This window comes from Apteryx rowi, unplaced genomic scaffold (genome assembly GCF_003343035.1).
Source record: "Apteryx rowi isolate R43461 unplaced genomic scaffold, aptRow1 scaffold_6, whole genome shotgun sequence".
Classification (NCBI taxonomy): Eukaryota; Metazoa; Chordata; class Aves; order Apterygiformes; family Apterygidae; genus Apteryx; species Apteryx rowi.
Genome location: NW_020450871.1, coordinates 1190699 through 1213320, shown reverse-complemented (window position 1 = coordinate 1213320; position 22622 = coordinate 1190699). Strand labels below are relative to the sequence as shown.

Below are 22622 nucleotides of genomic sequence, written 5' to 3'. Positions count from 1 at the left end.
GGGAGGCCTCGCTTCTCCATGTCGGTTCCCTCCTGCGGGAAATATGATCAGCGCCCCCGACGTGGTGGCCTTCACCAAAGAGGAGGAGTTCGAGGATGAGCTGTGCAGCGAGCCGCCCCTGCCCGAGGAGTACTCCGTGCCGCTCTTCCCCTTCGCCGGCCCCGGTGCCAACCCCTGGTCCAAGGTCGCCAGCTCCAAGTTCACCCGGGACTTCATCCTCATCTCCGAGTTCTCGGAGCAGGTGGGGCCCCAGCCCCTGCTGACCATCCCCGATGACGCCAAAGTGTCGGGCACTTTCGATCTCAATTATTTTTCCCTCCGGATCATGTCTGTGGATTATCAGGCTTCCTTCGTGGGGCACCCTCCCGGCTGTGCCTACCCGAAGCTGAACTTTGTGGAAGACTCCAAAGTGGTGCTGGGAGACTCGAAAGAAGGGGCGTTCGCCTACGTGCACCACCTGACTTTGTATGACCTCGAAGCCAGAGGTTTCGTGAGGCCCTTCTGCATGGCTTACATTTCTGCTGATGAGCACAAAATCATGCAGCAGTTTCAGGAACTCTCTGCAGAGTTCTCCAAAGCGTCCGAATGCCTAAAGACAGGGAACAGGAAAGCTTTTGCTAGTGAACTTGAAAAGAAACTGAAAGACCTTGACTACACTAGGACTGTGCTGCACAATGAAACTGAGATCCAGAAGAAATCCAACGACAAAGGGTACTACACCACCCAAGCAATTGAGAAGGCCAATGAACTGGCCAGTGTTGAAAAATCTATTATTGAGCACCAAGATTTGTTAAAACAAATCCGGTCGTATCCCTATAGGAAACTGAAGGACTCTGACTTCCACCCCTATGAGCCGGAGTGCGGACTGGATCAGGCTAACGTGAGCTGTGATCAAGACCTGACTACCTCTGACCTTGCTGAGCCTGGCGAAACGCACCTTTATGCACACGTGCCATCCTATACCCCCAAACTCATCAAAGCAAAGTCTGCCAAATGCTTTGACAAGAAGCTGAAAACACTGGAGGAGCTTTGCGATATTTATTTTTTCACCCAAACTCTGGATCAGCTGCATCAGATTGAGAGGACTTTCAGAGGTGACGTGTGCTACCTCTTGACGAACCAGATCAGTCGAGCACTTTTAAAACAACAGAGCATAACTAACTTCCTCTTTGAAGATGCATCTTTTCTAGAGGAAAAAGCACCTGAAAAGCAGTACGGAGGCAGCCAGAGATTTAGTCAAGATGTCGTTAACAGAAAGTGTTTGGAAGAGTCTCCCACTCCTAAAGTGGTAATCAGCCTGGGGTCTTACAAGTCCAGTGTGGAGTGTGTACCTATCAAGATGGAGCAGGAAATTGAAGACTCACAAGAACCCAAAATGACAGAATCCATAACTTTTGAGCACCAGGAGAATTTGGACTATCTCGATGCAGATATTAAAGGGAGTATCAGTAGTGGGGAGAGCATTGAGGTTCTTGGAACGGAAAAGTCAGCACCTGTTTTAACAAAATCTGAGAGCCAGGCCAGCTTACCCATCAGTCCGAGTCCCCAGGTGGGCAGGAGCAAGGTGGGCAGCAGGAGGACTGTCAGTGAGGACAGCATTGAGGTTCTCAGCACGTGTCCCTCAGAGTCACTGATCCCAGAAGATTTCAAAGCGAGCTACCCAAGTGCCATTAATGAAGAACCTTATGCGGATGATGAAGAGGGAGGCCTTCGTTTCAGCCCCAAATTAAACCCGGATAATGCTGACGAGCAGGAAGGTAGTTCAAAACAGGAAAACTTATTGCAGGTTGATTCTGCCTGTTGTATTGGAAAGGAGAGTCCCAACTTCCTCGAGCCTCTGCCTGACCTGGGCCAGAAGCACTGCGACGAGGACGGGGTGGTCAGCATTCCCCCGCAGCCGTACCGGCCGGCCGAGCAGGGGCTGCACGGGACCTTCGCTGGCTACCATTCCCACGACAGTGTCTCGGGAGGGCTCCTTCCCTACGAACTCGATCCGCGCTACTTGGCGGGCAGTAGGGACGTCAGTAAAACTAGCCTGGATGAATGTTCGGACTCCACAAGCTATATTAGCAGTGCCGCGTCCACGTGCTCGGACCGAACCCCTTCTCCTGCTCACCCCGTAATTCCCGTGAATGAAAGGCACAAAAAAAAGGCTGGCCAGAACGCGCTGCGGTTTATTAGGCAGTATCCCTTTGCTCACCCCGCAATATACTCCCTGCTCAGCGGAAGGACCCTTATAGTGCTGGGGGAAGATGAAGCAATAGTCAAGAAACTTGTGACCGCGCTCTCCATCTTTGTGCCGAACTGTGGCGTTTACGCCAAGCCTGTGAAACACTGGGTCACTTCTCCTTTGCACATTGTGGATTTCCAGAAGTGGAAACTGATTGGACTCCAGAGGTAAACCGAGACTGTAGATGAAATAGTGGCTCTGTTTGCTTGTTTGTGTCGAGCTATGTGATAAAAGTTTAGTCTTTTAAGCTAGAATTTCAGAGGGAAACTGATATGTGGGAGAGTTCTCTTAAAGGAGTTACTTACGCAGCTGCCGTAAATTTCAGCTTATCAGATGTCAGTCTGTATCTGTAGAAGGGTGTATATTTGTCAGCTTCTTTATAACCAGCTTCACTTGAGAGTTAATCTTTTAAAACATCTGCTGTGTACTTGCTGTCTGACTCATGTTAGTTATTTTGCCAGGAGATTTCCCATTGTTTTAGTCTGGCAAAGCAAGCGAACAAATTGCTTCGGCTGCTTTGCTGCGTGGTATGAAAACAAAGTGCTCCTGGAGTCCCTGTGCGTGCTCTTCCTTCCCCCCGCCTGCTCCCAAAACTCTTTCGACTTTTCTAGCTAGGATTTTGCTTTGGAAATGGGCACTTCAATACAAAGAGCTCTTTTTTTTTTTTTTTATGTGTACCCTAAGAAGAGGCAATGTCGGCTCGCCAGCGCTTTGGTTCGCGTTGGTGAGAGCGCGCCTGCGCTTGTCGGAACGAACGTCCTGTAGCGCCTGCACGCTGGTGCAGGGCAGGGGGCGAAGCCCGGCGCGGGGCCGGGCTCTGTTCGAGGAGAGGGCGTGCAGGCGCAGGACGGCGTGTTCGTGACGCTGCTTTAGTGCAGAACAGAAGGCCCGAAGCGCTCCGTGGGCTGCAGTGCTGGAACTGCAGTTCAGGTGTAAAGGAAACTTCTGCTCAGGGTGACATCGTCACAAAAATAAGCAATTGTCCCTGCCCCAACACCCGAATCCTAAAATGTGGCTTCATAGTTTATATTACTAAATAATGATTGCTCAGCTCTTAAGACTTTGGCCCTTCCTTTAATGCTATTATGAAAACAATTTTCTTTGCGTATTAATGTGTTCTGGCGCTTCGGGTGCAGGTATGACAGGGAATGCCCGTGACGGTCGCCAAAGTGGAATATATGGATGAGAGTGTCAGTATGCTGCTCGGAGCCAGACTGGAACAGTCGCCGAAAGAGTGTTTCTGAGCGTAGTGAGAATCAAAATACAGAAATCTGCTTTCTGGGTCGCTTAATTCTCCAGCGCTGGGTGGTTATGAACGGCTGAATTACCCGAAGCTGTGAGCTTACTCCGGTTTCTCTGCTCGTGAGGCAGGGTGACAGCTCTGCCAACAGTTGCTTCCAAAATCCTCTGTCAGTGAGTTTTTAAAAGCCCTGAGTATTTACGGGGTGTTTGATGTGTGTGGTTAGACGCAGTTCTTATAAACAAAAGTCTTTTTTAAGAACAGCTTGTAAGATGTGTCAGTCATTTAAACTCTCCTCAGTGGAAGTGTTAATTAAGTGCTGGATTTAACGTGGATGCTCTTGGCAAACTGTTTGTACAAAGGCTTTGGGAAGGAACTTAGAGGCTAGAAGAATTATTCCAGGAAGGTCATAAGGCTGCTATTTCTCTTAAGGCCAGGTGCTGCTTGGGCACAGCCCTTACGCTAATGCACCAGCAGTTGGTGCCTCTGGTTTGAGGCTGGGAGATGTGTCCCCAACAGAGCAATTTGAACCAGGCAGAATCGAGGAGCGGAAGGTAGAGCTCACGTAGGCCTGTAATTTGCAGCTAAATAACACTCATTTAGGCTTGTATAATTGTATGTTGTGAATGTGCTTTGGGTTTGCATCTTGGTGAAAAACGTTTAGGCTCAGCCAGGGAATATTCTGGTTTAAGGATGATTCCTTTATCAAAGGAAGGGCAAAAGGTTTCCCTCTGTTCAAGGCTTTGACCTCCTCAGAGCAGCTCCCTCCCAAAACAGCCTTTTGGGGTGAAAGCGGAGCTCATGGCAAGGAGATTTCTAATGGTCCTTATTGCTGCATCCAGAAGCCACCAGCTGCTGCGAGATTTGCCTCTGTTCACCAAAGATGCCTCACCACTGCCTTTATGTCACTGTTTCTGTGCCTAACAGGGAGGAAGCAGTCCTTGAAAGTGCCGTGTTTATGAAGTAGTGCGCGTACAGCTCAGATTAGTTGCACCTGGGGCTCCAGGAGATCAAGGTTTCTTTGGGATCTGGAGAGACTATCTGGCCATTCTCTTCCGTGCCAGACTTAATTTGCCCGCAGAGGTTTCTGTACTTTTGCTCTAGCTTATGGACTGTTGCATGTAGTACAGGGACATGGACGTACAGTCTGTGCTCCGTAACCTTCTGTTTTCCTCCAGCCGTGACCTCTCTATCCCCTTGCTGTTTCAGAATGGTGTCCCCTGCCGGGGTGAACATGTTGCACGCTCTGAGCCGATACAGCCGATACGTTAGCATCCTGGATGCGGACAGTAAGACTCTCCGCTGCCCCCTTTATAAAGGAACCTTGGTGTCCAGGCTGGCGGACCACCGCACTCAGATCAAACGAGGGAGCACCTATTATATGCACGTCCAAAGTATCCTCACTCAGCTGTGTTCGAAAGCCTTCCTCTTCACCTTCTGCCACCATTTGCACCTTCCCATCAGTGAAAGGGAACCCGAGGAATCTGTTGTGAATCGCAGGATGAACTTTCTGAAGCTCCACCTGGGCCTTGCTAATGAAGATATCAAAATTGTACAGTATCTAGCTGAGCTGCTGAAGCTGCAGTATATTCAGGAACCCGGCCAGGGGGTGAATCCTCTGCTCAGATTTGACTATGTTCCCAGCTTTTTGTACAAAATTTAATATCATCTGGGCCGTCTGCCGTCATACTCGGATTCTGACAAAGATCATCTGTGCTTGACATTGATGCTGTCTGTAGTAGCTCTCGTATATCAGGAAGGGGCAAAAAAGCTGATGCATTTGCAAGCAAGTGTCTCTGCTTGGTAGAAATTAATGTCCAAGTGACCTAATTTCTACATGGTTCCCTGTAGCCCAGAACTTAGATGTTCCATCACATAAAACATTGGCCACTCTGGTTTTAAGTGTTGAAAGGGACACTGTTGACTTCTAAAGCATTGGAGAGTAGCACTGCAAGAGGATTATGGCATGGAGGGAGATGGGCTCTCTTGTGAAGCAATAACGTGCACCCCCAAAATACGCAGTACTCTGCGCACTTCCACCAGAGCCCTGAATGCTCTTGCTGCCTTCCGTGGAGCCATGGCAGAGACCAGGGGAAGCGTAAAAGCCACATGAAGATTTTAATCCTCTGTGTCTTGCCTGCATGTGGTGTGTAACTGATGTACGTGTTAAAGGCTCCTAGCAAGGTGGCAGCACGCAGTTATTCGCCCGTGTGAAGCAGTGGTTGATGGGGTCCCTTTCTGCATTTTCAGAGTTCCCTGGCACTTCCCAGAGCTGGCTGTTCCTGAGCCTGTAGGATAGCGATGGAAGCACATGTGCTTCTGTGCAGAACGCGTTTGCTGATTTCTCAGCTTTGTTAAAATATGAAACGTGGAAAAACTCTTTTCCAATGTTGGCTAGCACCGAGGCTCCCGCTGTTGTGAATGTAGAGCACTGTGCCTTGTGAACTTGTCACATCCCATTTGCTTGGCGACCTCTGGGAACGGTGGGAGGAAGAGGGAGACCAAGCATCCTCAAAGCTTCTGAGGTCAAGTGTGGCCTTCTAAGGAAAGGTGGGAGCTGAACAGAGTGAAGGGAAGGCTCCTTTTTATGTGCTTTTTGTGAGGGGGAAACGAACGGTGCAATGCACTTGAAGGTGTGCTGTGAGGGACAGCAAGCTGTTAGAGCAGGCTGCCTAGCTGGTAGATGCTAGTGCTCAGGAGAGATCGAGGATGAATGTACTGGATCCCATGTTGTATCTGTGTGGCTTTTTTGTTGGAGAATTGAATTTTGTGCTTTGTGGTAAAGCAGGTTCGGTGTCACTGCATGCTGCTTCTGGCCAGGCCAGTTTATTTTAACGCCAAGCCTTTGTAATTTCTTGACTACCTCTCCTGTGGCGTTCCTGGGTGGTTCTGGATGGGGCAGAACTGCAGCCCTCTGAGCCCGGTCGTTGGATACCGAGGACCTTCCTTTCAAAGCTTCTTTACTGCTATCTGTGCCGGAAAGGCTGTGTCGCCATCGCGGTGATGCTGCTGGAAGATTGTTCCTATCAGTGCTGGGAGTTTTGTGCCTCGCCGTCGGGGCTCGGCACTTCCCTCTGGAGTCTCCTCGGAGATGCATCTCGTTGGCCACCTTCGTGGGCTGGAGTTGGCCACTGTGTCCAATGCCATGTGGCAACAGCAGCTTTCACAGTACTTTTAAGCAAGAGAAAAGTCTTGCTAGGAAAGGTAGCCTTGGTTTTACTTCTTTTTAGCACTGTTCTCTTCTGATTCTGGGGGGAAAACGGCTTAGATTTTACAAGATTAGCTGAAGTACTAGGTTTTTTAAAACCTCCGTTTATTGCGATCATGTGAGACAGAGTGCTGGAACTGACTGTAACATTCCCTCCGTGCCTGGGGAAGCGTCTGGGGGAGCCTGGGGCTTGTTAGACTGCACTGAAACTTGCTGGGATAACTGCACTGCTCTGAAACCTGTGTCCCGAAGGGCAGAGGGTCCTGGGAAGGCTGTTGTGTGCACCAACATCCACCCGCTGGCAGCACTGCCTCCTCTCTCCTGCCTGCAAAGGAGTCTTTGGGATAGTGCAGGAGGCATAAACCAACAAGGCAGAAAGACTGTATTTTAAACATTAACATTACTGCTGATGGCTTACAGCGAGGCCAGCTCTGCCACGAAACTTGAGCTTGCGATGCGAGGGTTTTCCAAGGCCAGAGGTTGCTCGTGATTGTATTTTTTAGTGTGCGGTTGGGAGGCAGCGTGCCGTCAGCTTTGCTGAAGGTGAGCAGTGTGCCGTGTCAGCTGCTGTGTGTCTGTGTGCGGGGCTGCAGACTTGCCTTGGCATTTAAAGAGCATGTTTAAAGACTTTTTCCTTTTCTGATTCTGTGTCCTCCTGTATGCTGCTGTCGCATGTGAGCTGGGTCTGCTAGTGGAAGACTTCCACGCTCTTAGAAAACACGTACTTTCTGAAGTGACTTGAAGTGTCTCCTTGTTGATTTGTGTGCATCTGAATAACTTTCAAACTAAAATCAAGGCAAGATTGCCGGAGGGGGAAAGCGTCTTAGTAAATGAGTGATGCAGGTGATACTGGGCAGTCCACAGCTGTCTGCATGTTGCCTGACCCACTGCACTGGAGAAACGTTTGCCACAGGAGCTTGTGTTTTGTGCTGAAAAATTGCCTGATGCTACTTGTGATCAAGGGGAGAGAGAGAAAACTAAATTTCCTGCTGACTCGTTTGTCTCTTCCTCCAGACTGACAGCTGAGAGCAGCAGAGCAGGATTGATGGTCAGCGTTAAGTGACTTCTTAATTACAGTGGTCTTTAACTGCACTCATAAATTGGCAAAAAAGTCACTTCTCTCTTCTCCCTCTACCAAATCTGTAATATCTGATCTATAAGGCTGCGTTTAGCAATACCTGTTCTTCCACCCGTCTGACTTTCTTCATCTCTACCACAAAGCAGTTCCGAATTTCAGAGAATGCCTTGAGGGCTCTGTTGGGACCGTCGCTCGTTCCCAAACCGGCTGAAAGGGGAGCTCCGTGTTATCTGCAGCTCGGATATTAAGCAGGAGCTCAGGAGAAACATGCCTTGAAATGTTTGCTGTTAGGAAACTGGCTCGCGCTCAGGGAGGCTTAGCTAGCCTCGAGCTCGCCTTCCCCTGCCAGGAAACGTGGAGTTACGTGGACTCTGGCAAGGGCGTCGTGCGTGCGAGCTCCCGGCTGTGGCACCCCGGTGCAGCTGGAGCCTGTCCTGCCCGTGCTGCTCGTGGTGCTCTTAACCCGGGCAGAAACCGGGGGAGTCCGAGTGCAGCTGGTGGCTCAGGAGCGGAATTCCTCTTTGCTCAGTAATTTTTCTGTCTGACCTTCTGATCTGACTGTACAGTAAAGATCCCTGTATCAGCACTTTAAGACTTTTTCCTCATCTTCACTGTGTTACCTCAATAGTTTCCTGTATTAGAAAGCTAATAACAAGTTAAGATCTTAGTACTAACAGCTCCAGCAATCTTGGCATGTTAGTTGGCTTGTACTGCACCACCCGACCGATGCGCGCTGCCGCCCAGCCATGCTTCCCCCCCCAAGCAGGGCAGGTTCGTCGGGGCCGCTGCGTAACACTAACCAGCCTTCGCGCGTCGACTCTGCAGCTGCGAGACCCGGCGGTGTCGTGCGTGGCCCTTGTCCGCTTCTGTAAGCGCTGTCGGCATGCCCTTGCCTCTTCTTGCACGGCCGGCCAGCGCTCCTTCCTCTCTCTCTGCGGACTGTCAGGGAGGAGAGGTCTGCGAGCCTGACCGGAGAATTCATCAGAGCAAAGGTCTCCCGTGGCCTTCTGCCTAGCCAGGAGGGCAGGGTTCAGTTTTCTTATTCCTCTGCTTTCCTGTGTTTGAAGATGTACTGTTAGCTCGTGCTCTAAGTTAAACTAGCCTACTGCTTTCAGATGCAACTGTGAGGATGGTCAGCCATAGGAGTAGGTAGTATTAACCCTACACAGGTTTCGTTTCTCAGAGAATAGTGCTCAGATTTACTTTCATCCAGTAGCAATCACTTCTAAACAGCTCCAAAGCTGTCATGCCTTGACTAGGGAAGTACTGCCTATACTCTAGCAATATTAACCATTTTGTAAGGGGTGGGAGAAGTGCTTGGGGAGCAAAAGCCAGTAGGGCTGATGGCTCCGTAACTCCAAGCCTGTTCTTTGGTTTTCATTCGGCATTGGGATTAGTGCAGGTGGCCCTGATCCTGCAGTAGGTGACCGGCCGCTTTGCAGATCCGGTGTTTTGGAGAGCTGGGCAGGACGTGCTACAGGATGCAGGGCTTGTAACAGCACTTTGAAAAGACACCTGTAATAAGGTGTGATCAGAAACACAGCGAGCTGAAAAGGCTCTGAAGGAAAGTGCCTGCTCCGTGCTGTGCCCCAGTAGCACGATATATCGACAGAGCAACAGATTGTACCCTGATATCTTTGAGGGAGCCTAGCACTTGCCACCAGAGCTTGAGAAGTCATAAACCTACCACACGCTGGTTGCCAAGAGATGCATTTTAACTGGAAGGCAGAAACACAGGGTACCTGGTCCCGCTGGCTTCCTCGGTGCAGGCCGAGTCAGTACGGGGATGGGGCTGGGATAAGAGCTGCCTTTGAGGGCTGTGAGTGGGCTGTGATGAATTCTCATCTTATTTTAAAGCACTGTATCTTATTACTGCATGTCGAGTTATGTGTGCGTGCCTGTGTGTACAGAACGCTTGCGTCAGTAGTTAGAGCGAGTGTGATCGGGAGAAACCCAAGAAGCATGTCTTAGTGTAGTGCTGTAAGTGTTACTGCACAAGAGTTTAACAGATGTTAACACCAAATGACTAGTCTGAAAAATGTACTTTTAAAAAAATTATTTATTTGGGTTCAGATATTTTTGAAATACAAAAAATTGGTTGTATTTTTTAAAGCTTACAATTCTTGTCATACATTGTGGTTAAATTCTTAATTTTACTGTGCTTATTAAAAAATGGTTCTACCTAAGCTTTGTGCTTCAGATGCCTGAAAAGAGACTGGAGACGTGGGCTAATAATACTGATGGAGTTGGAAGACTGGTCCCTGGGGAGGGCTGTTGTGCGGATTCGGGACAAAGCCCCTGGGACCTCTTCCCCTAACGCAGCTTGACCTTGTAAAAGTGTGCGGAGCCTGCAAAGCACCGAGGCAGAGCCGGCCCTGCGTCCGGGCGCTCTAGAAGGCGAGTCTTCGAGGCTCAACCCAGCAAGGCTTTTTAAGGCTGCAAAGCCGCTCGTGCAGTCGCGCGCAGTGTGTGTGGCTCCGGGGCAAATGGCTCCTGCAGGACGTGAACACCAGCGGCTGTCCCAGGCCACTGTGGATAGGGGCGGCGCGGTGAACACCACTGCACCGTGTAGGCCTGTGTAACCATGTGTGCTGCTCCCACAGATGGTGAGAGCTGGATCAAACCCAAACCTGGCCGTAAGGTGAGGGTTACCTGCTCAGTCCCCTAACAGAAGCCGTATTATCCCGGTTGTAACCTTTAGTGGTTAAAGGGCTGGTGTTTTCCCCCCGAGGGGAATCCTGTGCCCCTAAAGTGAGGGGAGAGGTGAGTAAGAGCCGAACTAGGACCAGCAGCTGCCCAGAAACCAGTGCCTGCAGGGCGGTGCTGGGAGCAGGCACTGGGCATCACCCGCTGCGAGGGCCTGGGCAGGGGCTGGGGGTGTGAATGAGCCGCAATCCCAGGGTGTCCCGGCTCTGGGACTGGGCACTGCTGCCTCCCTTTACAGGACAGGCAGGCCCGGGAGTGGGAAGGTTGCTGCGAAGGCCTCCACCTCCTCCTTGAGCGCCTTGAGGTCCCCCCGGTATTTCTCCTCATCCAGTTTCTCCTTGAATTCCTTCAGCGTGGCCTTGGGGCTCATGTCGTTCTGTACGCGCAGAGTCAGCTCGATCCCTGCCAGGACGGGAGCACGCGTGGGTCAGCCTGCCCGGCCGCAGCACCTCTCTGCGCCCGCCGCGGCGGCTGCCGCGTCCAGCGGCTCTCCCAGCCCTGCGGGGAGGCCGGCATCACCCCGCTGCGTAACCGCCTGTGATGGGGCTGCTCCCACCGAGACGCCTGGGAAGGGAGGAGCAGCGCAGGAGGCAGGGAACGGGGCTGCGAGGGATGCGCTGCCTTGCATCACCTGTGGCCCTGGCAAATCGGACCAGGGACCAGTGAGGACAACCGGAACAAGACTGTGAAAGGTGCAGTTTTAATCCAGGCTTTCAGCCTGCTGCTGCTGCAGTGGGGAGTCTCAAGAGGGCGGCTGGTCCCAGCTGTGGCCAGATGGCCTCTCCCCCATGCAGATGGGCAGGTGGGAGAGTTACTCTTCCCCACCACTTGCTGGAGGCTTTTGCCCCTCCGCGTGGCCGTAGGGCTTTGCCGGCCACTGGCGTGGCAGTTCCGCCGGAGGAGCTGCCCTGGGCCCCAGCCTGCTGCCCGGAGCTGCCGTTCGGCTCCGCACGCGGCAGTGCACTAGCCTGGTCCCCGGCTGCCCCGGCCTCACCTCTGTGGATGTAACGAGCCACCTGGCGGAAGTCATCCTGCCGGAAGCCCCGGGAGGTCAGAGCCGGCGTCCCGAACCGCAGGCCGCTGGGGCGCAGGGCGCTGACGTCGCCTACACCAGAACGAGCCGCGTGTGACCAAGCCAGGTACCGTAACTGCGGCGCAGGGTAACCCAGCCTGGCTCCTAGCTTCCGGGATGCTCCGCGTGGACCCATGGCCAGCCGGGAGCCCCGGGGGAGCACAAGGACTTGGAACCCCTAGGAGCTGGGGGGCAGGATGCGGCGGAGCTCACGGGCTCTCTCACCGGGACAAGTGTTCTTGTTGCAGGCAATGGAGCAGATCTCCAGGACCCGCTCGGCCCGGCCACCATCTGTGCCTCTGCTACGCAGGTCCAGGAGAATCAGGTGGTTGTCGGAGCCCCCTGCAAAGAGATGGATTCAGTCTGGGGGAGGAGAGATCACAGGGGAAACACTGCTCCTGCTCAGGGCTCCAGCAAGGAAGGCTTGGGCCTGCACCAGAGCCTGCCCCTGGGTTTGGGGGCAGAAGGGCTCCTGCCCCATGGGAAGGGGAACTTCTTAGCATGGCTGTTAAGAAGCAGCAGTTTTGTAGATGTCCTCAGGAATGGACCCAGCAGAACCCTTCCCACCACCTGGCCCAGACCCAGCACCATGCGCAAGAGGCAGCCCCATTGCAGACAGACCCGCAGCGGAGACCTGTCCTTACCCGTGACGATGTCGTAGCCCAGCTCCATCAGAGCTGCCGAGAGCGCCTTGCAGTTCGCGACCACCTGCTGCTGGTAGGCCTTGAACTCGGGCGTCATGGCCTGCCGCAGTGCCACAGCGATCCCTGGGGAGGGAGGCAAACCAGTGAGAGCTTTTGGGGGCTTCTGTCGGGGGAGCTAGCAGAGACGCATGGCACCACCAACAAAAGCCGTCCCCAAAGCCGAGCAAGCTGATGGATGAGGCTGGTGAGCGCGAGGGGCTGGGTGAGCAGCGTGGCGGTGCCCTGGCTCGATGAAGCCCCACGCGGTGCCTTGGCACCGACACGGTGTTCACTGCTAGCACCTCTGCTGGCCACAACCCCTCCCGAAGGGATGGGAAAAGCCCCTCGGGCTGTGGTAGACCAAACTGACTGTGATTTGCCTCAATAGCCACAGTCCTTGGCTTCGAGTCCCCTCGGGCCAGCTGTAGCCCCCTGCACCATTGCAGGGGTCAGAGCTGAGCCAGACCTTTGCCGGCTCCGTGCCCTGCCAGCCTGGAGCGGCGGTGAGCCCAGCGCGGAGGCGTACCTGCGATGGCGTGGTTGTGCGGCCCTCCCTGCAGCCCAGGGAACACCGCCTGGTTGATGAGGCTCTCCAGGTTGTAGAGCGTTTCCTTGCCCGTCTTGGGGTCCACGCTGCGGGTGCCTGTGGGAGGGGAGGGCAGCGTCGCTCGCGGGGCAGCACAGCCTCCCTTCTCCCACGACCCTGCAACTGCACCAGCTGCATGCGCCCCCCCGGGCCCCTCATAGCAGGGACTGTGGTTGTTCTGCCCCAGACCTGGACCAGAGCTGGCCCCTGAGCCTGTGAAGCTGCCCAGATGCCCCCAGAAGACCTCTCTGCCCTTCCCAGCTAGGGCAGAGGCACAGCCCTGGGCCCTGTAACCCGCAGCTCCCCTGGCCCAGGGCAGCGTTTCTCCCAGCTCCCCGGCCAGGGCAGGCACCTTTGCGGTAGAAGATCATGCCGGCTCTGCAGCCCCGCAAGGTCTTGTGGGTGGTGGTGGAGACGATGTCGCAGTGGTCGAAGGGGGAGGGCACCACGCCGGCAGCCACCAGCCCGCTGATGTGGGCCATGTCGGCCATGAGATAGGCCCCGTTGGCGTCGGCGATCTTCCGCATGCGGGCGTAGTCCAGGTTGCGCGAGTAGCAGCTGACGCCTGGGGGAGACATCATGTGGCTCTGGGAGCTGCACTAGGCGCGAGGCTGCAGGGAGGGGACAGGAGCTGCTGCTCGCGGGCCCTGGGACAGCCTAGGGATAGGGATGAACCCAGCCAGCAGGGACAACCCGGCTGAGGCCAGCATGGACGTATTCAAGGTCTCCTCCTGGCACCACAGCACCCACATGTGCCTGCTGGCTTACCAGGGTGCTAATGGCTTTGGGGAGCCACCCCAATCCTGGGTGTATTACCAGAGAGGTTGGTAAGGGTTTGACCCTCACCTGCTATGATCAGCTTGGGGTGAAACAGGCGGGCGTTCTCCTCTAGTCGATCGTAATCGATGTAACCAGTCTTGGGGTTGACCTGGGAGATGCAAAAGAGGGTTCGGTCACCTTGGCATGGGTGAGGATCAGCCCCAGTGCCACCCCGCAGGAGGGGCTGCTGGGAGAAGGGTGATGCGACAGAGCAAGTAAAGTGGTGAGAGGGGAAGGGACCTGCAGCCCCTTCTAACTCATCCTCCTTCTAACCTCCCAGGTCACCATGCCCTGGATACAGGACACAGATGTAACTGCCCTGGTTGGACCCCATTACTCTTAAGAGGCTCTAGCATGTATGATGACCACATCCCTGCTCCAGCTGGAGAGGTTCTCCATACCTTGTAGGGCATGGACTCGAAGAAGACGGAGGTAGCAGAGATCTTCTTCTTGTCAGTCATGAAGCCGTGAGTGAGGTGGCCCCCATCGGGCAGGTCCAGCCCCATGATCCTGCCGTGGGGCTCCACCAGGGCCGTGTACACCGCAAAGTTAGCGGGCGACCCTGCAGCGAGAGCGCAGCAGGCCAGTTACGGGTGCTGGTGCACGTGGAGGCTGATGGAGCGCAGCCCGGCTCTGCCGAGTGCGGTTACCTGAGTACGGCTGGACGTTGACTCCCCACTTCTGGGGGTCCAGCCGGTACGCCTCCAGAGCTCTCTTCTGACACAGCCTTTCCAGCTCGTCTACAAACTCCGTCCCGCCATAGTACCTGTTGGCAAAGGACAGGGCGGGATTTACACCAGGGCTGGTGCTGTTTGCTTAGAACAAACTGCAGGGGATTAAAAGCAAACTGATTATTAAGAAAGGTCCATGTGATCAAGGCCACGCTGGATGGGAAGAACTGGGGTGACACCATGCTTGCAGCAGCCACCGGGGCAGCAGCTGCAGCAGACGTGACCCTGCAGGGATGGTCCCAGGCACAGCCAAGGGCGGAAGCTGAGGGATTCAGATCCTGCCCTGGAAGAGTTCAGCTGATGGTTGGCCAGGCCAGTGCCGTGACACAGCTTCCTTCCCAGGGGGTGAGATTTCAAGGGGCAAGTGGCGCAGGGTGGGTTGTTTCTCTCTCCTCCCTGTAAGGGTTTGGGTCGGTTGGACTCTGCCCTGTCCCATACCTCTGTCCGGGGTAACCCTCAGAGTATTTGTTGTTCATGCAGGATCCCAGGGCTTCCAGGACTGCTCGGCTTGCAAAGTTTTCCGAGGCGATTAACTCCAGCCCCAGCTTCTGGCGCTGCTTCTCCTTCTTGATGATGTTGTACACCTTTGGGAGACAGGAGAAACTGCTTCACTGTGCTGGCTCTGCACAGAGACACGGACGCTGCCAGGTAGTGGATGCACCCTCAGAGGGGAAAGTGCGATGGAGAGTGGCTTGGAAAGGTACTGGAGAAGGGAGGTGAGATCCCTTCTTGGTACAACTGATCCTGAACGGGTCACGTGTTCTGTCACAGGCCTCACTGTGGGTCTCTACCTGCCAGGAAGCTGCCAGCTAATTCAGCTGTCATTTGGGCTAGAGTCTAGGGTGGCTACAGAAAGCGCTAGGCTTTGGCCATGCTGGCCTGGTTGGCCATCTGTGCTTGTGCAGACATTTGAGCTTCAAGCAGAGGGGTATAAGCAATAAATGTGAAGACCATGTTGGCTGGGTTACTGTGCAGCACGTGCTTGGAGGATGTCCTCCCTCTCCACCTCTCACTGTGCACAGACACCAGGTGAGACCTGGCTCAGCCTTGAACCATCTCACCCCTGCGTCACCAGCTCAGGGAGGTCAGTGTCCCCGTGGCTGCCCGGGGCCAGAGGATGAGCGAAGCAGGTCGCCCGCGCTGACCGTGCAGGCTGCTCCGCTGCCGGGGCCTGCGCCAGGAAAGGGCTCTCACCTCCGGGTCGTTGCTGTTGAGCGGCTCCACCACCATCCTGTTATGGGAGGCCCAGAGCTCCGCGCTGGGGAGGCCCCCGCTGCCCGGCGCCGAGTTCGCCATCTGCCTGCTGGGTCCAACGTAGCCTGGAGCCAGAAAGGGAGAGTCTGTGGAGCCAGCTGGGATGGCAGCGGGACCGGGTGCCTCCGCACCGCGTCCCCCACATGCTGCCTGCTCCCATCCAGCACCTTCCCCAGAAACGCAAGGGGGACTGGCCACGGGCTGGGAGCAGTAGGGTGAAGAAAACACAGATGGTTCTCGGGGAAGCCCCACCGCTTTAAGAGCAGTTCTCTACTTATGGTGCTTTGGTCATTTCTGGTCCTCCCCCCTCACCGCCCTGCTCGGGGGTTGCCCAGGCAGGTTCACAGGCTTCCCTCAGCCCGGCTCTGCGCGAGAAGCCCGTCCTGCCGCTGCCCTGTTCCGGCAGCAGCCCCCCAGCACCCCCCAGCGCAAACGCTGCGAGCGTTGTAATGCAGAGGCCAAGCTGCCGGGCAGGAGCGGCAGCCCGGCTCCCGGCTTGGCTAAAAACAACGCATCTCTTTATCCGTTAACCCCGCGAGCCTAGCAAAGGGCCGTGAGCTGGTTGTTAAGCAACCGCGTTTAGTCTATTCGTGTCCAACCGCCTTGGCTGCGCAGCGGTGCTCCTGCCCCCTCCGGCCCAGCCTGCCCCCGGCCAGCGTGGAACCCCCCCCCCCGTGTCACCAAAGCCGCCTGCAAGGAGGGAAGGCTGCGGGGGAGAGCAGGGTGGGAGGCCCCGGGGAGCACGGGGTGTGGACACGGGGCTCTTCCCCCTGCCCCCCCCCCCGGAGGGCAAAGCAGGGACCCCCCCCACGCCCGCCCGCCGCCCCGAGGGTCCCCGCCGGGCCCCGCGCTCCCTACCTGTCCCGGCCCCGTGCGCCGCGGCGGGGCGCGGGAAGCCGCGCGCCTACCATAGAACGTCCGGACACGCCCCTCCGCGCCTCGACCAATCACCGCCTGGCCGCCGCCCCGGATTGCTGGCGGGGGCCACGCCCAGGAAGCGACTCGGCCAATCCGCGCCGCGCCTCACCCCCTCCCCGCGCCCCATTGGCCCGCGCCGGGGCGGGGCTGGCGGTGCCGCCCGCGCGTAGCGGCGCGGGCGCGAGTGACCTTGGCTCCGTCCAGCCCCGCGCCCCGCCTGCTGCCCCACGGCCGGGGGGCTCCGGGCCCCCTGCTGCCCTGCGAGCCGGAGGGTGCCCCCAGCTGCCCCACGACCTGGGGGGTGCCCCGAGGCCCCCTGCGAGCCGGAGGGTGCTCCCAGCCGCCCCACGACCCGGGGGTGCCCCGAGGCCCCCTGCCACCCCACCAGCTGGAGCGTGCTCCCAGCCCCCCTGCCGGCTGGAAGGTGCTTCGCGCCAGCCAGAAGGTGCTCCTCAACTCCTCGTGAGCTGGAGGGTGCTGCCTGCCACCCTCGAGCCCGTCCAGCCACCCTGCAAGCTGGGGGCTGCTTCTTGCCACCCCGCCAGCTGGAGGATGCTCCCAACCACCCCGCGAGCTGAGGGTGCTCCTGGCTGCCCTGCCACCCAAGCCACCGGCTGCTCCTTGCCGCCTCACAAGCTGGAGGACGCTCCCAGCTGCCCTATCAACTGGAGGGTGCCCCCCGTCAGCTGCAGCCTCACCAGCCAGAGGGTGCTCCCGGCCACCCTGCCAGCTGTAGGGTGTTCCCAGCCAGCTGTGGGGCCCTCCCTGCCTTCCCTCTCCTTGTGAGGCCCCATGGCAGGACTGCTGCTCTGCGCCATGCTGTCAGCCGAACGTGCCGTGTACAGAGCCAGACACCGGCGCCTGCCCCTTCCCCTTTGCAGCATGGAAACCCGGATGCCCAGTGGGGTGTTTGGATGCCCCAGAGAAGGGAAGCTACCACTCGAGGACAAGTTGCGTAGGCAGGAGAGGGGCGTTGTTTGCTCTGTGGTTTGAAGCCAAGTTAGCTAATGGCATTGGTCAACCTGACCCATGCTACAGGCAGAGATTCAGGGGTTAAATTTGCTATATTATAAATTGAGGAACTCGACTGGGGAATAAGTGATCCTACTAAATTCCCCGTGATCCCAAGGCATGGAAAGATGAAACGAGGTACTGTGAGTAACTCCGGAGAGGAGCAGTGTCTCAAAGGCGAGGCAGCCAGGAGGCAAGAGCAGCTGCTGTGGGCAGAGCGGCAGCGGAGCGAGGAGCACGGTGCTGTGGTGAGTCCACCCGTGCACCTGCGATAAGGGGCCCTGGGGTGAGCAGGAGGGGCAAGGGAAACCGGGAGCTTGCCGGGAGGGTGATTTGTGGGCACATGGCTGACCGTTAAACCAAGTGTTGTTCTGCCTGTTAGAGCACATGTCCCTAGAAGGTATCTCTTGAAGCAATGGTCTTTTAACCTCATCTTTATCAGTTTGGCCCTTTTTTTTTTGCTATCTTAATCTGTCCTTGACCATCCCAAGAATATTCCTTGCAGCAGCAAGGATTTCGGTTTCCCTGGTTCTGCTGTCAACCCATGTCTGATTGCTTTCGCAGGCAGTTTATGGAGGGGTTGTTCTGCCACCACCGATACTGATGGTGATACCTGAGCTGGTTTCTCTGTTGAGGTGGTTTCTGTGATGTGCAGAGCAGTGCCAGGGTCACATGGCCATGTGGCAGCTCTCCAGCTCCCAGTGCAATGTGGCACTGGGAAGGCCACGCCGGGTGATGCCAGCCCTTGCATTACAGCACCTTGGGCTGCAATGGGCCGCCTTTGAGGTGAAAGGAGTTGCAAGCAAAAATTCTTTTTTTATTATCATTTCTTGGCTTAAAATATCTCTCAGTGAAAGCAGGTTGGTATTCAGTGGTGGTGACAAGCTTCACAGGGATCCGGGGGACTTCCCATTAAATGTGGAATTGCTTTTGTCTTGATGGAGCCCCAGGTTTTTGCTTGTAGCAGTAGGACTCTGAGTTTTCAACTTGGTGGCTGAGCTTCTGCTTAAATGTCTCCTCTACCCATGGGCTGTTTTGGCACTTGTCAGATGCCATCACTTCCAGGTCATGTTTAGGATCAGATCAACCCAAGGGATTCACAGACTCTCTCTCTCCCCCTCTGTCTTGGCTCACTGGGATCTCGTTCAAATGGCTTGAATTCCTTGAGCCTCTGCCATCCTGAAGCCTTTCAGCCACTGCAGAGAAGGATGGTTGTTATTGAGTTATGTTAAAAGTTATATAAAGTGGATATATTCTGTCTTTGTATATACATTTTGTGTACAGTAGTTAACCAAAGATTTTCACCTCCCCTGAGCTGTCGAAACTGCAGATAACAGCAGTGTGTGCCTTTGCAATTTCAGGACTCCGGCTTGCTGGTGATGGAGAACTTCTCCTCTTCCCCTTCTCCCTTTGCTGCTAGTTCTACCACCGGACTGTCTGAGAACACCACTGTCCACGATCACTACTCCGGCCTGCAGAAGAGCATGCATATCCTGTCCATGGTGGTGTACAGCATCGCCTGTTTGCTGGGGGTGACGGGGAATGGCCTCGTTATCTGGATTGCAGGCTTCAAGATGAAGAAGACTGTGAACTCTGTATGGTTCCTCAACCTGGCCATCGCTGACTTCATCTTCACCTTTTTCCTGCCCCTCAGTATTGCCTACACTGCACTGGGCTTCCACTGGCCCTTCGGGAAGCTCCTGTGCAAGCTGAACAGCACCATCGCGTTCCTCAACATGTTCGCCAGCGTCTTCCTCCTGACGGTCATCAGCATGGATCGCTGCGTTTCTGTGGCCTTTCCCGTGTGGTCTCACAACCACAGGAGCCCGGAGCTGGCGGCCAGGATTGCCCTGGGGACATGGGTCCTGGCTCTCCTCCTCAGCTCCCCGTACCTCGTCTTTCGGGACACTGCCGTCAGCTCCAAGAACATCACCAGCTGCTACAATAATTTTGCGCTGTCCGATGACTACACGTCCGAGGCAACGCGGAGGCTGTGGAGGATGCGGCTTAAAGCGATGATTGTAACACGATTCTTATGCGGGTTCCTCATCCCTTTCACGGTGATTCTCATCTGCTACAGCATCGTCGCTGTCAAGCTGAAAAGGAGGCAGTTAGGCAACTCTGCGAAACCATACAGAATTATCATTGCTGTCACAGTCTCCTTTTTCCTCTGTTATTTTCCCTATCACGTCTTCTCCTTGCTGGAAATATCCAAAAACTCCTCCAGCCATGAGATGAAAATGGCCCTTTACATAGGGATCCCCTTGGTTTCCAGCCTTGCTTTCTTCAATAGCTGCATCAACCCCATCCTGTATGTATTTGTGGGGCCAGATTTCAAGGAGAAGTTTCGCCAGTCCATCCTGTCAGCCTTCGAAGGAGCCTTCAGCGAGGAGTCTGTCCTGGCCAGCCTGGCCAGCAGGCGGAAGTCCAGGTCCGCTTCAGAAGTGGAGATCTCAAGGGCTTGAGCATGTTGTGCTGCATCACCGGCTTCATTGGAGAGGGACCGTTCTCTTCTCTGCAGTTTCCCTTCATTTCAGAGCTACAAATGCCAGGCTGAGGGCTGAAAAGGGTGCTAATGAAGTGTGATTTGACATTTTGGAGGTATCTCAAATCTACTATGACTTAATATACCAAGGAAATGAAACACCTGGCCGGAGTTGCAGCAGGGTGGGAAAGTCAAAGTAGCAGCATTTTACTCCTCATGCCCCTTCTTCTGCTGCCCATTTCACTGTATCTGTCTTCTCCATCCTTTGCGGTCCATCATACCTATGTGACACCTCCTTTGTATAACAGACCAGTGTGATTTTCTTTCTGCCACTTGTGCTTGTTTGTCAGCTGGGTTCGTTAGCACCAAGCGTGGCTCAGAGTATTTCATGTCCGTTGTGCCCATTCGCTGTGCGTAAAGCCTGCGGGGGCTTTGCCCTGCCTTGCCACCTGTCTGTCACCGTGCTTGGGACCCTTGGCAAAAGATCCCCCTGGCTGTCCGTGCTACGAGGGCAACCATCGGCAGGGTGGAGGTGGCTGGATGTCAGACCTGGCCGCTTCAGCGCTGCTGATCTGTTACAGCTTGCAGTTGTTAATAGGTGATCTTTTATGTGCACTGAGTCTGTGAATCCATTGACCAACCTCTCTTTATTTTCCCCCTCTCCTGGGGCTCCCCAGGAGGGATGCTCTCCCCGCTGCTGCCTGCAAGAAACGGCCTCTGCCTAGCTGAGCCCAGGGTTGCCTCGTACGTGCCAGAGGGATGCAGGCGAGCCCAAATCCTTTTGGCATCTCCATAGGATTCACCTGACTGCAGTGCGGCCGTGAGCTGCTCAGAGAGGTTTTTCCCTGCAGTTGCCAGACTTTTGCGGCAGCCAGTCTTTGCCAAGATGCAAAAATTCTGGGGTTCCACCAGGGGGCAAAATTGGGTCTTGCTGTGGTGGTGGCGTGCGGCTGTGCCAGCCTTTCTGCTATCCGGAGGAGAGTGGGAGGAGGGAAGAGCTATTCCATAAGTCCCTTATAAATAAATCAGTAACGAAAATGCAAAGATCCTTTTCCACGTGAGGTATCATACCAGTCTGGCACATGAGCCACTAAAGCGTAAGGAGAAAATGATTAAATTTAACAAAAAGCAACTTGAACATGCAATGGGATCCAGCCTGCTCACAGCACGTATGGCTAAATGGGACAAGGTGTCGCCGTGCAGAAATTTCCCTATGTTTCTGAGCGAGTTAGCTCGGCTGCCAAGGAGAGGATGGCTGCATGGCGCAGCCTCTGCAGACCCCGCATTCGAGCTGCCAGCAGCAGCGTTCATGCAGCAGCAGGGAGATGTCCCCGCCGTGTCCTGCTCGTGGGACAAACACAGCTCCGAGCAAAGTCTGCTAATCGGAGGGGCTTCCACTAGCTGCAGTGGACATATTGGCTAGAAAACTTTGCTCTCAAAAATATATCTTTTAAATAATTAAAGTTAAATTAAGTGGCTATGTGTATTTTTGCAGGGTCAGGACTATCTAGTAAAACATTCATCTTTTCTCTCCCCAGATGTGTGGCAGGCCGGATTATTGGTTGTGCTCCAGTTACTCGGGTTTGATGTACAACATGACTATTTCTGAGCAATGGTTGTCTGTGTCTGTGTTTGTGTTTGACATGTTTCTGGCCCTTAAGCAGCTGAGCTCTGACATTTGGTACTGCTAGTGAATGAATATTAAATCCCATTAAACTTATTTAAATGTACCCAGCCTGTGAAGTGTTGTGTTGCCTGTGTGATAGAGCACTTGGTGATCCAACCTGACTGAGCATGCTTGTCTTCGGTAATAGAACAACTAGATAAAAAGCGTGAATACCCAGAATGTGGAAACCACTGGCGTTAGCAGCAAAACTCCTCCATGACTAAAGCAGACAGGACTCGAGCTCAATGTGGGGATTTGTCTGGGGGACTCTGTCCGCGCAGATCTGATTGCCAGACCGCAGTCCTGGCAGCCCCTTTGGTACGTTCAAAAACCAATGATGAGGAGACGAGAGAAGAGCAAGCGGGTCTGGGCCGATCTGTCCAAGCTTTGCATTTGCAGACTGCTCAGGACAAAGGTGGTGGTTTTCTCTGCAGGCTTGATCAGGCTCTGAACTGCTTTAATTTTTATAGTAGAAAGTTTTGGTCGTGTAAAAGGGGACTGCGGCCTTGAAGTGCTTTCATTCCCACCGCGTCCTAGGGCGGCTGAACGAGCAGATGACTGTATCGTACAGCCCTCTCCCGACCTGGCCAATCTCCCTGTAAACCGGCACAAGCTGCTGTTTATCCCATTCTTCCAGCTAGAAAGCTGCTCTGGAACCTCATTGCTCTGATGGCTGGAAAATCTCCGACTTTCACCCTAAATTTATGAATTTAGACGTACCTCACTATTCTGCGTAGCTGACATTACTGAGCAGGAGCTGTCATTTGTGCAAGTTAGGGATTGATTATGGGTCTGCTGGGCAGTGCAATATTAAATGAAGGTCGTGATCCTAGAGGCATGTACGTACTTAACCTCAAATTCATGAACAATCGTGCTGAGAACAGGGAATCTAACAAGACCGTCCATATGTCAAGCATGAGTGAACTGAGAGATTT

The 22622-nt window shown here is 54.6% G+C and overlaps 3 protein-coding genes across 11 annotated transcripts in view; 2 read left to right on the top strand and 1 right to left on the bottom strand.

Moving 5' to 3' along the window:
• Window positions 1-6: 6 nt before the first annotated feature.
• Window positions 7-22622, top strand: part of SMCR8 (Smith-Magenis syndrome chromosome region, candidate 8) — a 28757-nt gene continuing 6141 nt past the window's right edge. Inside the window, exons 1-3 of one of the 4 annotated variants that reach the window (XR_003256241.1) lie at window positions 7-2397; window positions 3367-3639; window positions 4680-4768. Coding sequence is in view for 3 of the 4 variants with exons in the window: in XM_026083109.1 (XP_025938894.1) it covers window positions 44-2397; window positions 4680-5133 (2808 nt within the window). In the remaining variant the exon portion in view is untranslated. Of the gene's footprint in view, window positions 2398-3366; window positions 3640-4679; window positions 5373-13902; window positions 14016-22622 lie in introns of those variants that run through there. The other 3 variants (XM_026083110.1, XM_026083109.1, XM_026083111.1) reach the window with 3 other exon arrangements.
• Window positions 2320-21726, top strand: LOC112974301 (chemokine-like receptor 1). 5 transcript variants are annotated; one of them, XM_026083119.1, is made up of 2 exons: window positions 2320-2397; window positions 18898-21726. In XM_026083119.1, the coding sequence occupies exon 2, from the start codon at window positions 18916-18918 to the stop codon at window positions 19999-20001; it is 1086 nt and encodes a 361-aa protein (XP_025938904.1). In that variant the 5' UTR covers window positions 2320-2397; window positions 18898-18915; the 3' UTR covers window positions 20002-21726. The 5 variants fall into 5 exon arrangements, with proteins under 5 accessions (XP_025938904.1, XP_025938901.1, XP_025938902.1 ...); XM_026083116.1 differs by lacking the exon at window positions 2320-2397 and adding an exon at window positions 14901-15001; XM_026083117.1 differs by lacking the exon at window positions 2320-2397 and adding an exon at window positions 14914-15053.
• SHMT1 (serine hydroxymethyltransferase 1) lies at window positions 7273-16672 on the bottom strand. 2 transcript variants are annotated; one of them, XM_026083114.1, is made up of 12 exons: window positions 16466-16672; window positions 15548-15672; window positions 14792-14937; window positions 14273-14388; window positions 14024-14184; window positions 13650-13731; window positions 13156-13368; window positions 12744-12860; window positions 12179-12301; window positions 11760-11876; window positions 11457-11567; window positions 7273-10864 (listed from the first exon to the last, which is right to left on the bottom strand). In XM_026083114.1, exons 2-12 carry the CDS (start codon window positions 15647-15649, stop codon window positions 10695-10697), a joined length of 1458 nt encoding a protein of 485 aa, XP_025938899.1. In that variant the 5' UTR covers window positions 15650-15672; window positions 16466-16672; the 3' UTR covers window positions 7273-10694. The 2 variants fall into 2 exon arrangements, with proteins under 2 accessions (XP_025938899.1, XP_025938897.1); XM_026083112.1 differs by having other exon boundaries at window positions 10773-11567.

What these genes read in the sequence shown, in the direction of transcription:
- LOC112974301 (XM_026083115.1), top strand. Translation starts at nt 17,665, where the DNA reads ATGAAACGAGGTACTGTGAGTAACTCCGGAGAGGAGCAGTGTCTCAAA. An exon ending in GCGAGGAGCACGGTGCTGTG is followed by an intron (nt 17,785 to 18,897) that starts GTGAGTCCACCC and finishes TTGCAATTTCAG; the next exon opens with GACTCCGGCTTGCTGGTGAT.
- SHMT1 (XM_026083112.1), bottom strand. Translation starts at nt 15,649, where the DNA reads ATGGCGAACTCGGCGCCGGGCAGCGGGGGCCTCCCCAGCGCGGAGCTC. An exon ending in CCCCAAGCTGATCATAGCAG is followed by an intron (nt 13,369 to 13,649) that starts GTGAGGGTCAAA and finishes TGTCTCCCCCAG; the next exon opens with GCGTCAGCTGCTACTCGCGC. An exon ending in CAACAAGAACACTTGTCCCG is followed by an intron (nt 11,568 to 11,759) that starts GTGAGAGAGCCC and finishes GTTCTGGTGTAG; the next exon opens with GCGACGTCAGCGCCCTGCGC.